At 38.8% G+C, this 13,940-nt stretch overlaps 1 protein-coding gene across 2 annotated transcripts in view; it reads left to right on the forward strand.

Moving 5' to 3' along the window:
* Nucleotides 1–13,940, forward strand: part of large1 (LARGE xylosyl- and glucuronyltransferase 1) — a 64,645-nt gene that overhangs the window by 25,147 nt on the left and 25,558 nt on the right. For both annotated transcript variants that reach the window (XM_081364452.1, XM_081364453.1), the window contains 3 exons: nucleotides 2,671–2,975; nucleotides 12,170–12,252; nucleotides 12,909–13,032. In XM_081364452.1, the coding sequence (XP_081220578.1) occupies nucleotides 2,671–2,975; nucleotides 12,170–12,252; nucleotides 12,909–13,032 (512 nt within the window). The remainder of the gene's footprint in view (nucleotides 1–2,670; nucleotides 2,976–12,169; nucleotides 12,253–12,908; nucleotides 13,033–13,940) is intronic.

Genomic DNA, 13,940 nt, shown 5'->3' on the forward strand with positions numbered 1-13,940 from the left:
ACATAAAAAATGAACCATCACTGAACTTACTTAAACTGGACTATGACACTATTTTGTTCTAGAAACAAACTTTGTTGCATTATTTTCCTGTTATCTCTATAAAGCTGCTTTGAAACAATCTGTATTGTATAAAGCATTATATAAATAAAGGTGACTTGACTTGACTATTGCAAATTTGCAATAGGTAGCACTTTAATGTTAATACTGTAAGCTCGCGCTCAATCGGCCCAAAGCCCGGCGTCCGACCAGCGTGGAAGGTCTTAACGTGTTACTGTCCTTTTCTCGAGGCAAAGTATTTTTTGATTAAATGCAATACATTTAGTTATATGTATTGTCTCGTTATTTCATCTGACTCCATAAATGAAAAGGTTTGAATGATATCTGTGCATCATTAATTATGAGTGAATGTTTGACTATTCAGTTTAACTCCTCAATGAAAATAATATCAAAGTCAGTTAGAATAATCAAATGTAACAATTTATTATGTCAGGTAAATGTATCATGCCAATTTCATAATCAATTCAAAGATAATCGATACAAAACATCAAATCCTCTGGAATAGAGAGAAGATGCAAACCCAACTTTAGGAAATACATGAGGCTGAGAGATCTCACTCTCAGCCTCACGGACCAATCTGAAGTACTGAAAAGGCCCCGATCTCCCTGCTGCATTTCATTAATTAGTCAGACCTCTTTCATATGGAAACGTGCTAACAAAAGAAATTTGCATTCAGAGGTAGCACCTCTTGGGGGTGAGTGACTATTTGTCTTGAGAGACCACCTTCCTTTGTAAGTCAACTATCCATAAACTCTTAAAACCTTATTACCTTGTGTTTTACTTATTCTGAAATGAGACATTTGTAACAGTCGCACTGTGACATTTTAAACGATACCAAACATGAAAATACTCTGTGATAATCATTCACATTAAACTATATATTTTCTTGGGTGAAATCAGGTGATCATCTGAGCATGAGAGAGAGGGAGTGAAGGGAGAGGGAAAGAGATGTAGATTCAGATGACTCGGAGGTGAGACTTTCGTCTCGATGGTGCATGAGAGCCAGTTCAAATGGTAGTCTCCAGAGAGGTCCTTTTGTCCTCTCAGGGTCTGGTCACCCCCCGAAACAGACTGTCTGGAATTTCCTATTTTATCAATTCTTACAATACTGAATCAAAACTAGTTATTTATTGTTGAAAGGGTTTAATAACAGTATTTGGTTATGGTTACACTTAAAGGGATACTTCACCTCTGGGAAGATGAATGTGTATTTAAAATATGTCATTTAAGTAGAAGAAATGTGGAGAAATTTTTGAATTTGGAGCTTTCTAGACTGAGAAAAGCCAGAAAATGTATTTTTGGCTTATGTGGATGAAAGACAACAACTCCCAGAATGCACTTGCTTCGCTGCCTTAGGAGGCCACGCCTACCGGTTAGAGAGCACAGTTGAAAACAACAAGGCTAGCCTAAGTGATGAGTTTGCCAGGGATTTAGAGACCCAAAATGTCCGGGATTCGGCTTTTGCGTTCTACAGTCGCCATTCATCATGTTTACTGTGGCGAGCAGGACGAGGCTGACGGCCGCGGGAGAAGGCATCTCTCACGGAGGAGCGGGAATTTTCTTAGCAATGTTAAAACGCACATCAACCGCATCAAACGCACTTGTTTAGCGTCCATGTAAACACTACAGTCAGATTCACCGATCGGAATTAATTCAGTTAGATTGAAACGAGAGGTGTGCATGTAAACAATGAATGGCGACCGTAGAACGCAAAAGCCGAATCCCGGACATTTTTAACAGTCTCGCCCGCCGGACAAGTCCGGGAAAATGAAGATGGTAACCCCTACTTACTCAGCTTTCTCCTATTATTCAGCTTTCTCCACAGAACAAGAGCATGCTAGCTTAGCTTCCAAAGAAAGACGGCTGATACTGTGTACATTCTGTGAGTGAGATCCCACCCTGTATGGGCGGGTTGAAAACATGCGGAACAACGCCATCTACTGGCTGTAGTCTTTAGCCTCTGGCCAGAAAATCCTCCGATGACGCAAAATGACGATTTTTGCGTCATCGGAGGATTTTTTCCAGACAAAAAATACATAAATCTCTCCTCTCAGGGGGATATGAGGGGGGAAAGCATGGTAATTCGAAAATACTACAGGTTTTCTACTAATACAAAGCTTAATGCTAAATCCTGAAGTAACCCTTTAAATTGGTTACAAAAAAGTTAATAAAACATATAGTTAATTGTACCAGGATGTGTGTGTGAGTGAGAGAGAGAGAGAGAGAGAGAGAGAGAGAGAGAGAGAGAGAGAGAGAGAGAAGCCCAGAGCAACAGAGTGCTGCAGGGATGACGTCAAACAAGACTAATTCACTAGTGGTTCCCTTGAGATTTTCCTTTGGGGTTTTTCCTTTAAATTAATTAAATCAAGCCAAATAAAGGCTGTGGTTAACTTGATGATACTTTGTTTTGTTCTCCTATGTAAATTACACACACCCATACCGAAAATGTGAATTTTGAAGCAGTTATGTTTATTGCATTATGTTTGTGTATCCTTAGAAAAAGTGCATCTGCACTCATAATTTGGACATTTGACAAGCTTTATTGCAGCAGTGTGTTGATGGACAGATGTTAAACTAGTAAATGATGCTCGACTTTCTCTGTTTCCTCCTCAGTCAAACCGCTGTCTCTGTCACCGTTGGATCCTCAGTCATCGGTGCTGATTGGTGCGGCCGCCGAGCATCAGGCTTTGGAGCTGCGGCTACGAGACGTGGAGGAACATAACCATGCGCTGCGGAGAGAGATTAGCCTGTTGCCCAGGGTCCCGACCCATAGCAGCCATCATAGCAACGGTCGCCAAGGCAACCACTTGCACACCCATTCCACTGAAGAGGGTACAGGTGATAGCGAGGCTAAAAAAGGAGTTGCCTCGGGCAACAGCTCGGACTGTGTACCTCAGCCTGTGGTGAACAAATGTGAGGTTAGTATTCTGAATTAATAACTTACACAGATTCAGACATTATCAAGACCCTGACCTTGATCCTGTCCTCAAATCATATGTTTTGTTGAGGAGAGGTCAGGTGTGTTGTCACTTAAAGGCACAATATGTAACTTTTTTGCTTTAAAAATAGCAAAAATCACTTTATCTATGTTATATATTTTTTTTAGTTGTGTACTTACATTATCCCGACTGTTTCCAACAACTTTCAAACCAGGAGAAATTTGTAATTTAATTCGAGAAACGTACCGTTTCTTTATTTCCGTTTTGTCGCCGCCAATGGCGTCATATCCGCGTTGTCCCTGGTTTCCGCTCGTGCTGCCATGGCAACCAGAGCTATGAACCAGAGCCCTCTGATAGTAACCAAAGCGACTGATGCGGACAACTTTGTAGTTTTTTGCACGCTGTTGTTGTTTCGTTCAAACATTATGGACCATGGCAAGCAGACTTTGGATAAAAAAAGGGGAACTAAAACGAGAATCAATATCAGCGCGGTGTTTTCGAGATGCCGAGAGCTCCCATAGACAGTATATAAACGAGAGCTCCACGTCCGAGACTTTGACCGCTCCTACATGTACTTTATTAAACAGGTGAGCACATTTACATAAAACTAATCAATGTTTTATAGTTCAACAATGATAAAATGTCAGATTATGATCTGTATGTTATTCTAATGTTGATCTAGTTTACTGCTAGTCTCATACAGACAGACTAACACATACATTTCAACACATTGACCAAGTGAAACAGCGCTGTGTTACCTCACAAGTTTAATTTGTCTAATAAACTGACCTGTGAGTACTGCTAGTAATTCTGCGTGTAGTTTGGTAGAATGAAATGTCCTTATTCCTTTTATATCTGCGGGACTCGCGTCGCGTTTGGAGCTGATAGCTGTCTCTTAGCAATCCCGAACTGCTTCATATCACAGTCATAATAAAAACATCGATGTATTCAGTCATCCATAAACATTATTAGATCGGTCGGCTTGACGTTGACGACAAGATCCATAATTCTTAGCAAATGTTGCGTCATCAATCTACGCCTTTGTTATTGTAAATAGGTTAGCGACCCCTAGTGGCGAAAAATGCCATACTGTACGTTTAACTTATTGATCAGGCTTACGATTTTATAGTTTTGGATGGCAAAACAAGTGAACAAATCCCACAGAGTTACACTGAAGGAGGGATGGATGGAAACTTGCTTAAAACTTGCTTGTGATGTCAAATTTGTATCAGAATTTGGTCAGAAAGATCCCTTTAGCAACTGCATAGAAAGGCCCTAGAAACCAAGAATACTCTTGCAACTGTATGTCAACGCTCTAGAAATCCCCTAGTAACTGCATGGCAACACCCTAGATACCACCCAGAATGCTCTAGCAACTGCATAAAATTTAGAAGTGTAACGGTTCAATTTATAGTTTCAGGGTCATGGATTTGGTAGGGATCGGTATGTGCTATGTTCAAGGGTGAAAAAAAGAACTACTGTTAAATAAAAATAAAGAAAAAAGGAACAAGCAATAGCACAAATAAATACAACAGAACAAAGATAAAAATAAAATAAACAGTTTTTCATGTAGGACTAACAGTAGTTTTTAGAGACAGAAATTGAATAAAGTAATCAAATGTAAAATAACTGCATAGTCTTCACTGTATAAAATAAACAAAGATGAATCCTTATTAAAGTTACATAAGTCAATTTGATTAACATTAAAAACACGGACAACAGCAGGAATATTAGGCTGCTGTGACTTTAAGACATAATGCACAGATCCAGTATACTGATTCTGTACTCATACGTTGTCTTTCTCGACTGTTTTTTGTTACATAACTACCCGTCTAGGGTTGGAGAGTCAGTAACAAAAATAAATTAAAGCTGCAAGCAGCATTTATCGGGGTTCAAGCATTTAAGGCCTTTAAGCACATAAACATTTAAGACATTAAGTTTTATTTAGAAAGCTTTTAACCACTGAAATAATAGATGGAAAAGTCCATTTACATTCAATACAGGCAATTTACCATAGGAAATATATGGTTTTCAAAGCTTTTTAACAGTTATAGCGCCACCTATCGTCTGATCCACATGCAATTTTGTATGCTTGTTTAGAATGTTATGGCAAATATGTTCTGAGTTCTGAGTTTTCCTTTGGGATTTATAGGCTTTTGAGTGTATTTTGCCACGCCCATTTTATAAATTATCCTATTACAGCCATCCAAATGTAAAAGTTTTTTTTGATAATTATTGATCTAGAGAGTCCATAGAATTGTCCTAGATTGGTTTGGTTCTGACTGGGCGAAAATCCTAAGACTAGTTCGCAAAAGTAAGTTTTTAACATATTCGCAAATAATTAATGAACGGTTTGATTGACAGCAATGGTTCTTGAGGCAAAATTGTTCATCATGTGCAGATCTATCAAATGATATGACTTTTGTGACGATAAGTGTAACACCACGTGATAACAGAGCCATAAAACTCGTTAGTGCCAACTAGTGGCCGATTTCTTTCAAAATTCTTACAGACCTCTAGGGCCATGACTCGAACATGCCCATCGAGTTTCGTTCCGATCGGCCTCCGTTAACCTTGTCTAATAGGTGCTCAAACTTCATTGGCCGATGGCGGCCATGTTTTTTTGAGATACACCAATGTCCTCATAGACATACATGACACCTTGGGCCAAGACACTGCATACCAATTTTCAAGTCAATCGGACTAATAGTCAGGTGGTTATAGCCTGGTTTAAGTGATTTTTTTATTGTGACCTCAGATTGACCGCTTACACATGTGTACCAAGTTTGGTGAAGCTATCTCATTGACTTCTTGAGTTATAGCCGTTTTAGTAAAATAGGCTCCTCCCACAACAATCAATTAGCGCCCCCTAGCGACCGTGAATCGAAATTTCAACTTTTTTTTCGATAATTAATGATATGCAGACTCCAGAGAACATTTCTGCACTGGTTTGGTTCCGATCGGGCGAAAAACCACGGACTAGTTCGCAAAAGTAGGTTTTCGACAAAATTCAAAATGGCGAAAAATCGATCATGACGGAATTGAAATCGGAGATATACATTTTGTCCTCCTTGACCCAATGATTCCAATGATATAGGACACTTCAGTCTATGATTAACGATATAGGAGTTATGAGCAGTTTTGCGTTTTTGATCGCTATAGCGCCACCTATGGGCCGATTGGGCTGAGTCCGTGTATCTGAGTAGCGAGCAATAGTACTACCATCTGGCCAAGTTTCAAGTCTCTAGGCCTTACGGTTTGTCCTGCACGATGCGTTTTACAAATCCTTACAATTACAATAGGGTTTCAGCATTTCATGCTTGAACCCCTAATAAGAATGAAGGCTTTTTGCCAGTTATAGCGCCACCTATGGTCCGATCTCCATGAAACTCTGCATGCTTCCTCGCCATGTTCTGACACATATGCTCATCAATTTTTGTGAAGTTCTGAGTTTTCCTTTGGGATTTATAGGCTTTTGAGTGTATTTTGCCACGCCCCTTTTCTAAATGACCCCGTTACAGCCACCCAAATGCCAAAGTTCAACTTTTTTTAATAATTATTGATCTAGAGAGTCCAGAGAATTGTCCTAGACTGGTTTGGTTCCGATCGGGCGAAAAACCAGGGACTAGTTCGCAAAAGTAGGTTTTGGACAAAATTCGACATAGCAGAAAATTTTCCCTGCCTACATCCAAATCGGAGATAGCCATTTTGTCCGCCTTGAGCCAAGGATTCCAACGATATAAGACACTTGATCCTGGGACAAACGGTCTAAGAGTTGTGAGCAATTTTGAACTTGTGGTTGCTGTAGCGCCACCTATGGGCCAATCAAGGTCATACTCTGATAGGTTGTCCCCAAATTGAGGCCTACCATCTGGCCAGGTTTCAAGTCTCTAGGCCTTACGGTTTGTCCTGCACGATGCGTTTTACAAATCCTTACAATTACAATAGGGTTTCAGCATTTCATGCTTGAACCCCTAATTACTAAAATAAAATAAATAAAAAAACTTGGAAAGAGAACCAGGACAACTCAACCTCCCGTCCCAGAGTCAACACAAACACCAGTTCAAAATAATATTGTTTTAATTTGAAAAGATACAAAATTATAAATATCATAGAGATAACAGAAACAACAATGTTGAAGGAAATGAACAAACATAGGGAATAAACTTCAGGGGAGAGCTAGGCCAAAATAACAAACAAAACTTAACTAACTAATCCAAAATGATTTAGAAATTATCTAGAATAAGATAATCCCAAAAAGAAAATACATTATTTTATAAACTTCCCTCTCTTCCTATCGGCCCATAACCAGGATAAAAAAAAAAAAAAAAAGAGTACAAAAAAGTATAAACTAAAATGGCACCCTCCCCCTACATTCCCTTACTTAAAAAGAATAATGAAAATATTTAGACAAACATACTTAATATAAATCAGGAAAGTAATCAAGTAACTTAAATTCACTTTCTGTTTAAATGTACCACGAAGCTCTGAGTTCACTTACTCAGCACCAGATCAACAAAAAAGAAATGAGTCTGAGCGAACGGGAGGGAGAAAAGTCCTGGCGAAAAGAAGTCTCTTCTCTCCACAGATCCACCATTCCTTATATCTCTGCTTCTTCCTCGTTAGCCAATCACCGCAGGGATCCCCAGATTGCACGCAGCTGATTACAACACCTGTCTCGTAGTGATGGGCATTCCGGCTCTTTTTTGTGAGCCGGCTCTTTTGACTCACAAACGGCTCTTTAAAAATATAAATGTTTCTCGCTGAAAGTCCACCGCACAACTGTGCAACGTTAATATTCACATTTTTAATTGTCCATAACAACCCAAAAACATGTCTGCTTGCCTTGCACATCTAATTAATGGGCAAATTTATGACAATTTTTCTTACTTTCGTTTTTTTTTTTTTATGTGGATGTTATTGAGCTTGTAGAAGTTAAGCTCTTGCGTTCTTCTGAACATCTTGCGCTGCAATTGTCCGATGTCATTTCTGAGTCATATCAGACCATATCTGTCTCTCTTTTACATGCCTATTCCACGAGTGGTAGGCTACGATTGGCTGTTTTAAAATATAACAAAATAACCCAGGCAGTCTACGAGACGTTTGCAATAGTACTGACAGCAGTTTGCAGTTTAATTGGTTGTCATCGCGTGTATGATTGACAGGAACAGAATGTGAGGCTGATCAGACAGTCGAAACAAATGTGTGTGCACCTTTAGGTCTATATAATTATTTTTTTGTTGGTCTTTGAATTAGTCAATAATTTTAAATACAATTAAAATCATTCATTATTTCATTATTAACCTACATAATGATTTAATTTCTATAGGCTATATTTTTAAAAATAGAGTCGGCTCTTCAGATATGCGAGCCAGCTCCCAATGTTCACCTACAAGAGCCGGCTCATTCGCGAACGACCCATCACTACTGTCTCGTGACAAAAGAGAAAAACAGAGCAAGCAGAGAACAAACAAGACACGTACACACAGGCTACAACACACGTCCTTGGACGTAACATTATGTTCATTTAAGACAGGGTTTCTCAACTGGTCGGTTTCTAAATCAAGACTTTTATTTTGAAAGACGTACGTGAAAGTTTTTTTGATTAGTTTAAGTAAAGAGTGCCTGAGAAAAACACGTTGTCCTGATTCAGTATCTGTGGTCAGATGAGATGTTGTCAGGCTATACGTAATTGTCATTATTATAACGTCATTTTTGTAACTTGTTACGAAATAAAAATTCTCAGGCAAATGTGGAGGCGCGCGCTGTATATCACTTCACTAACGTTATATATAATGCGCAAAATAAATTACGAGCATGCAACACCGTAGTTGCGTTGTCAATTAGTATGTTATAAAATTACCAAAAAGTACCAATAAATTACGTAACTGGTATCTAGTGTGTTCGCTGTGAAGGATTTGCACGCAGGTATGATGTTTATTCTGTTAACCCTCAGAGGTCGGAGATCACGCCGGCGTGATCTGCTCGCTTTTTTCCTTATGAGTTGAATTGAGACCCGAAATACTCTTTTGAATTTGATTTTACAAAACAAGTTTCATACATCAATCGATTCTGTTAAATGTGTATTATTTTTGTGTATACTCACAATAAAAACAAAGTGCTGTGCTTTTTGCCAAATAAAGAAAAATAAACACGAAGCGAGTTCTGCCTTCTCTCTGCCAGTGTAGTCCATTCTGAAACGCGTCCGAAAATGAACAATAACTCAGCGAATACTCAGTCAAACAGGCATACAGTCACACAGGCATGAAGCTTGAATTCTCTTCTTTTTAATGAAGTAATTTATATAAAAAACAAATATTCTCATCTTGTGAAATCTGTATTAAAAGAGAGCGATTCCAGTCGAGCTAATTACATCTAATTCAGATGTAATGTGACTCCGCCCACGGAGAGCGCGCGCTATTCAAATGCAAATGACTGAGGCAATCCGCGCAAACCTGTGAACGCCCCCATATCAGCGCGAGAAAACACAAGTTTATTCAGATCATTACTTGTTTACACCGTCTTGCAGCTGTGAGGAATAATAATGGAAAATGTCCCCCAGAAGTGCGGGTATATCGAGGAGCGAGCTGAGGAATACTAGTAAGTTTTTTTCCTTCTCACGTGAATTTCTTCACGCGGGTTTCTGTTTATGAATGAATGAACGGCAGAGATGCGCGCTGTTTACCACAGCTGGCAAAGACAGTTTAAATTTAAATCGCGTGTGTGAATGAATGATGATGTTTCAGCAAACTGTTGACACATATTTACTATGTGTTTTGTGGCCTTATTTCAGAAATTTTAGTTTTTAGTTTTTTCAATAACCATGCATAAACATTATTCTCTCAAAAATGAAAACATGTACATACACGTGGCTCACATATTATGGTAGCCCTGTTTGTGCTTTATAGAGTGAATTTACACCTTTGCCATTAATATGTTTATAAGCAACTGAAAAAAGCACAAATGTCAGGGCATGTCAGAACATCTCAAGGGCCCCAAAAACAGCTCAGACCCCAGAGGGTTAATCAGGATTAGTGTCTGTAAGTTGCATTAACAGTTCATGTTAGTATTGTGTATTTACCATGGTAAAAACACTTTATTTTCAATTACTTCAATATATTTTTAAATGACTGTTGTACCAACTTACTAACTTTATTCAATTAACAAAAACTGGTTGGTAAAGTGGGATGGTACTTGTGTGTCAACCACTTGTTTTTTTTTATAGTAAATGTATTCTTATTCTTACAATTATTTATATAATCTTTTAGGAATTAGGTAAAATTTCGATGCCCATGGTCCCATGCTCCAACCAGTTGAGAACCACTGATTTAAGACATATCCATTGATTGACATAATTTTCTGTTTAAGTCAAGTCAAGTCAAGGCACTTTTATTTATATAGCACTTTTTATAATACAGATTGCTTCAAAGCAGCTTCACAGTGATAACATGAAAATAATACAACAAAGTTGGTTTCTAGAAGAAATTTGCATCATCGTCCACCCTAAGTAAGGCAGATCAATAATATTGTTGAATATTAAATGTCCCCAACTAAGCAAGCCAAAAGCCAAGGCAACAGTGGCAAGGAACCAAAACTCCATCAGGTGACAGAATGGAGAAAAAAACCTTGGGAGAACCCAGGCTCAGTCGGGGGCCAGTTCTCCTCTAGCCAACGAGCGAACAGTGTATAATTATGATCCAGGCAGCATTACAGGTCAGAAGTCAGATTGGTCGTGTCGATGAGGCCTTCACAGGGCTGATGAGGCTGGTGACTGAAGTGACTGGTTGACACTTCGGGACTGTGTTATCATCGTGTCCAGGCGCAGGTCCTTCATCGGATCTGGATACGGCCTGGATCCGGCGGACTGCAGTAAACCTCGAATAAACAGAGAGACTAATATTAGTGTAGATGCCACCCTTCTTAACGAGTAAATCAGGATTTATGGGAAGTGTTCCCGGTTCCGGCTGACCTAAACTATGCAGCCTAACATTGAATTATAGAAGTCTACAATGTGTTATGTGAATGCTAGGTCAAAGAGATGTGTTTTTATTCTAGATTTGATCTGACCGAGTGTGTCTGCTTCCCGGACAATGTTGGGAAGATTGTTCCAAAATTTTGGTGCTAAATAGGAAAAGGATTTACCGCCAGCAGTCGATTTTGATATTCTAGGTATTATCGACTGGCCGGAATTTTGAGATCGAAATAGACATGAAGGACTATAATGTGTTAAGAGCTCGCTCAAGTACTGGGGAGCTAAACCATTTAGTGCTTTGTAAGTGATCAGCAATATTTTAAAATTGATATGATGTTTAATAGGGAGCCAATGTAGTGTTGGCAGAACCGGGCTAATATGGTCATACTTCCTGGTTCTGGTAAGAACTCTAGCTGCTGCATTTTGGACCAGCTATAGTTTGTTTATTAAAGGAACACTCCACCGTTTTTTCATATTAAACTATGTTATTCCCTTAACTAAGACGAGTTGATACATACCTCTCTCATCTCAATGCGTGCAATCAATCGCTCTGGCGCGCGGCGACACTTTGATAGCACTTAGCTTAGCCCAGTTCATTCATTAGGATCCAAAAAGAGATGAAGTTAGAAGCGACCAAAACAAGCCAGAACAGCCTACCAACTAGGTAGCAATGCCCTAGAAACCAAGAAATACTACTGATACTCTTAGTCTACACAAATTGCTATTGTGTCACCGCCATATAAATCACCCAGAACACTCTAGCAATAGCAAAGCATAGCAATACCCTAGCACCCACTTTGAAAACTCTAGCAACCGCATATGAGCACCCAAGAAACCATCCAGAACATTTTAGTAAACGCATAGCAATGCCCTAAAAACCACTCCAGAACACTTTAGTAACCATCCAGAAAACCCTAGCATCTACATACCAATGACCACACAATAGAAATGGCTACGAAAATAGAAATAACCCAAAACACTCTTGCAACCACATAGCAACACCCTAGAAACCATCCAGAACACTCTAACAAAAGCATAACACCCTAGCAGCCATTGAGAAACTGCATAACAACCTAGCATTATGTCTTTTACATTTTATAAAATTGATTTTGAAGATTTAGTATCATATTTTAAAACCATTATTTATTGCATTAGTGCTGCTTCAGACTGATGTGAACACTGCTTGTCTTTCTCATCACAGACCATTCACATTGCCATCGTGTGTGCGGGGTACAATGCGAGCAGAGATGTCGTCACTTTGGTCAAGTCAGTTCTTTTTCACAGGTAAGTTTAGAGTCATTGTGGTTGTCCACATTCAGAGGAAATTCACAGCTCCTTATAGTGAGCAGTATTCAGTTAGGATGTTGCCTCAGAAGGTGGCTGCTTATGTAGACACACTCTAAAAATTGCTATGTTTGCTTTAATTAACTTTTTTATGTTAACAGTTGGCTTTAATTAACTTTTTTATGTCAACAGGTCCCACGTAACTAGGTTACGTTGGATTTATGTAACATTATTTATTTCAATTAACAAGTTAAATTAAGACTGTTAACCTTATTCAACTAAACGGCTTTGGATTAACCTTATGTAATTTACAAGTTAATTGAAATAAATAATGTTACATAAATCCAACGTAACCTAGTAGCATGGGACCTGTTGACAAAAAAGTTAATTAAAGCCAATTGTTGACATAAAAAAGTTAATTAAAGCCAACATAGCATTTTTCTAGAGTGAAGTAAGTTTTTGAACAGAGTTTGAGTGTCCAACTGCATCAAAAATGTTGGTGACCCGACTGGAATTACGAGTCAATCTTTCACTCTTTTTATCATAGGTATTAGTCCTATTTATTATTATTATTTAAGGTAGGCTTGGGGTAATAAAAGTAAGAATGCTGAAAACCGAATGTGACAACGAATGTTTGTTCTCCCACTATGTGTCAGACGGAACCCACTTCACTTCCATATTATCACGGACTCTATCGCTCGGAAGATCCTGGCCGATCTCTTTCACACCTGGATGGTGCCAGCCGTTCATGTCAACTTCTATGACGCTGATGAGCTGAAGGTTTGTGTGGCCACTGCTTTGCTCACTAGAGCTCAACGGTGATGCATATTTTCAGCAGCCTTGATGCCAGAAGTATTTTTCCTGATTAATTTTCTTTTTAGAAATTAAAACATTAATAAAGATTCTGATTCATAAACTAAATCACCCACCTGTAAAATTAATCACGACTTGGATTTAAAGCAGTTATTAATGAATAAACTACTTGTAATTATAATAGACCAATATAAAACTATTAACTTTTAATTGACTTCAAATTTCACACTTTTTTGGCACTGGCACAAAATGACCAACTAAAATCATTTCAAAATGTGAACGAGTACTAGTCAGGTAAAATCACTCTATCACTCTGATTGGATTATAGAAGCAGACTGATTGCTATAAAAGAAGGGAAGAAGTTCTTCCAATCATTGTGTTTATGTGTTAGCAATGGTTACTTCAAAAGGAATCACTTGCAAAGAAAATTGCTCCCGAAAGAACCATTTACCGGATCATCAAGAACTTCAAGGAGAGAGGTTCAACTTCAGTGAAGAAGGTTTCAGGACATCCTGGAGTGTCCAGCAAGCACCAGGACAGTCTCGTCCTGAGTAGTCAGCTACAGAATCATGTCACGATCAGTGCAGAGCTCGTTCAATATTGGCAGCAGTCCACTACTAATTACTCATATCCACTACTCATTACTCCGAATGTGTGTGCACTAACTTGGATGTGTTAAATGTTGAGGACAAATTCCGAGTATGTGTTACCATACTTTGCTTTCACTTCACTTCACTTTCCTTCACATCCCTTCCCTTCCCTTCCCTTCCCTTCCCTTCCCTTCCCTTCCCTTGTTATTCAAGGATCTGGGCTTTCTCACAATTTTGCCCAAATACACAGCCATCTATCAAACTGCCATATATCAAACACTGCCA

Source organism: Scardinius erythrophthalmus (genome assembly GCF_964197995.2).
Source record: "Scardinius erythrophthalmus genome assembly, chromosome: 4".
Taxonomy (NCBI): domain Eukaryota; kingdom Metazoa; phylum Chordata; class Actinopteri; order Cypriniformes; family Leuciscidae; genus Scardinius; species Scardinius erythrophthalmus.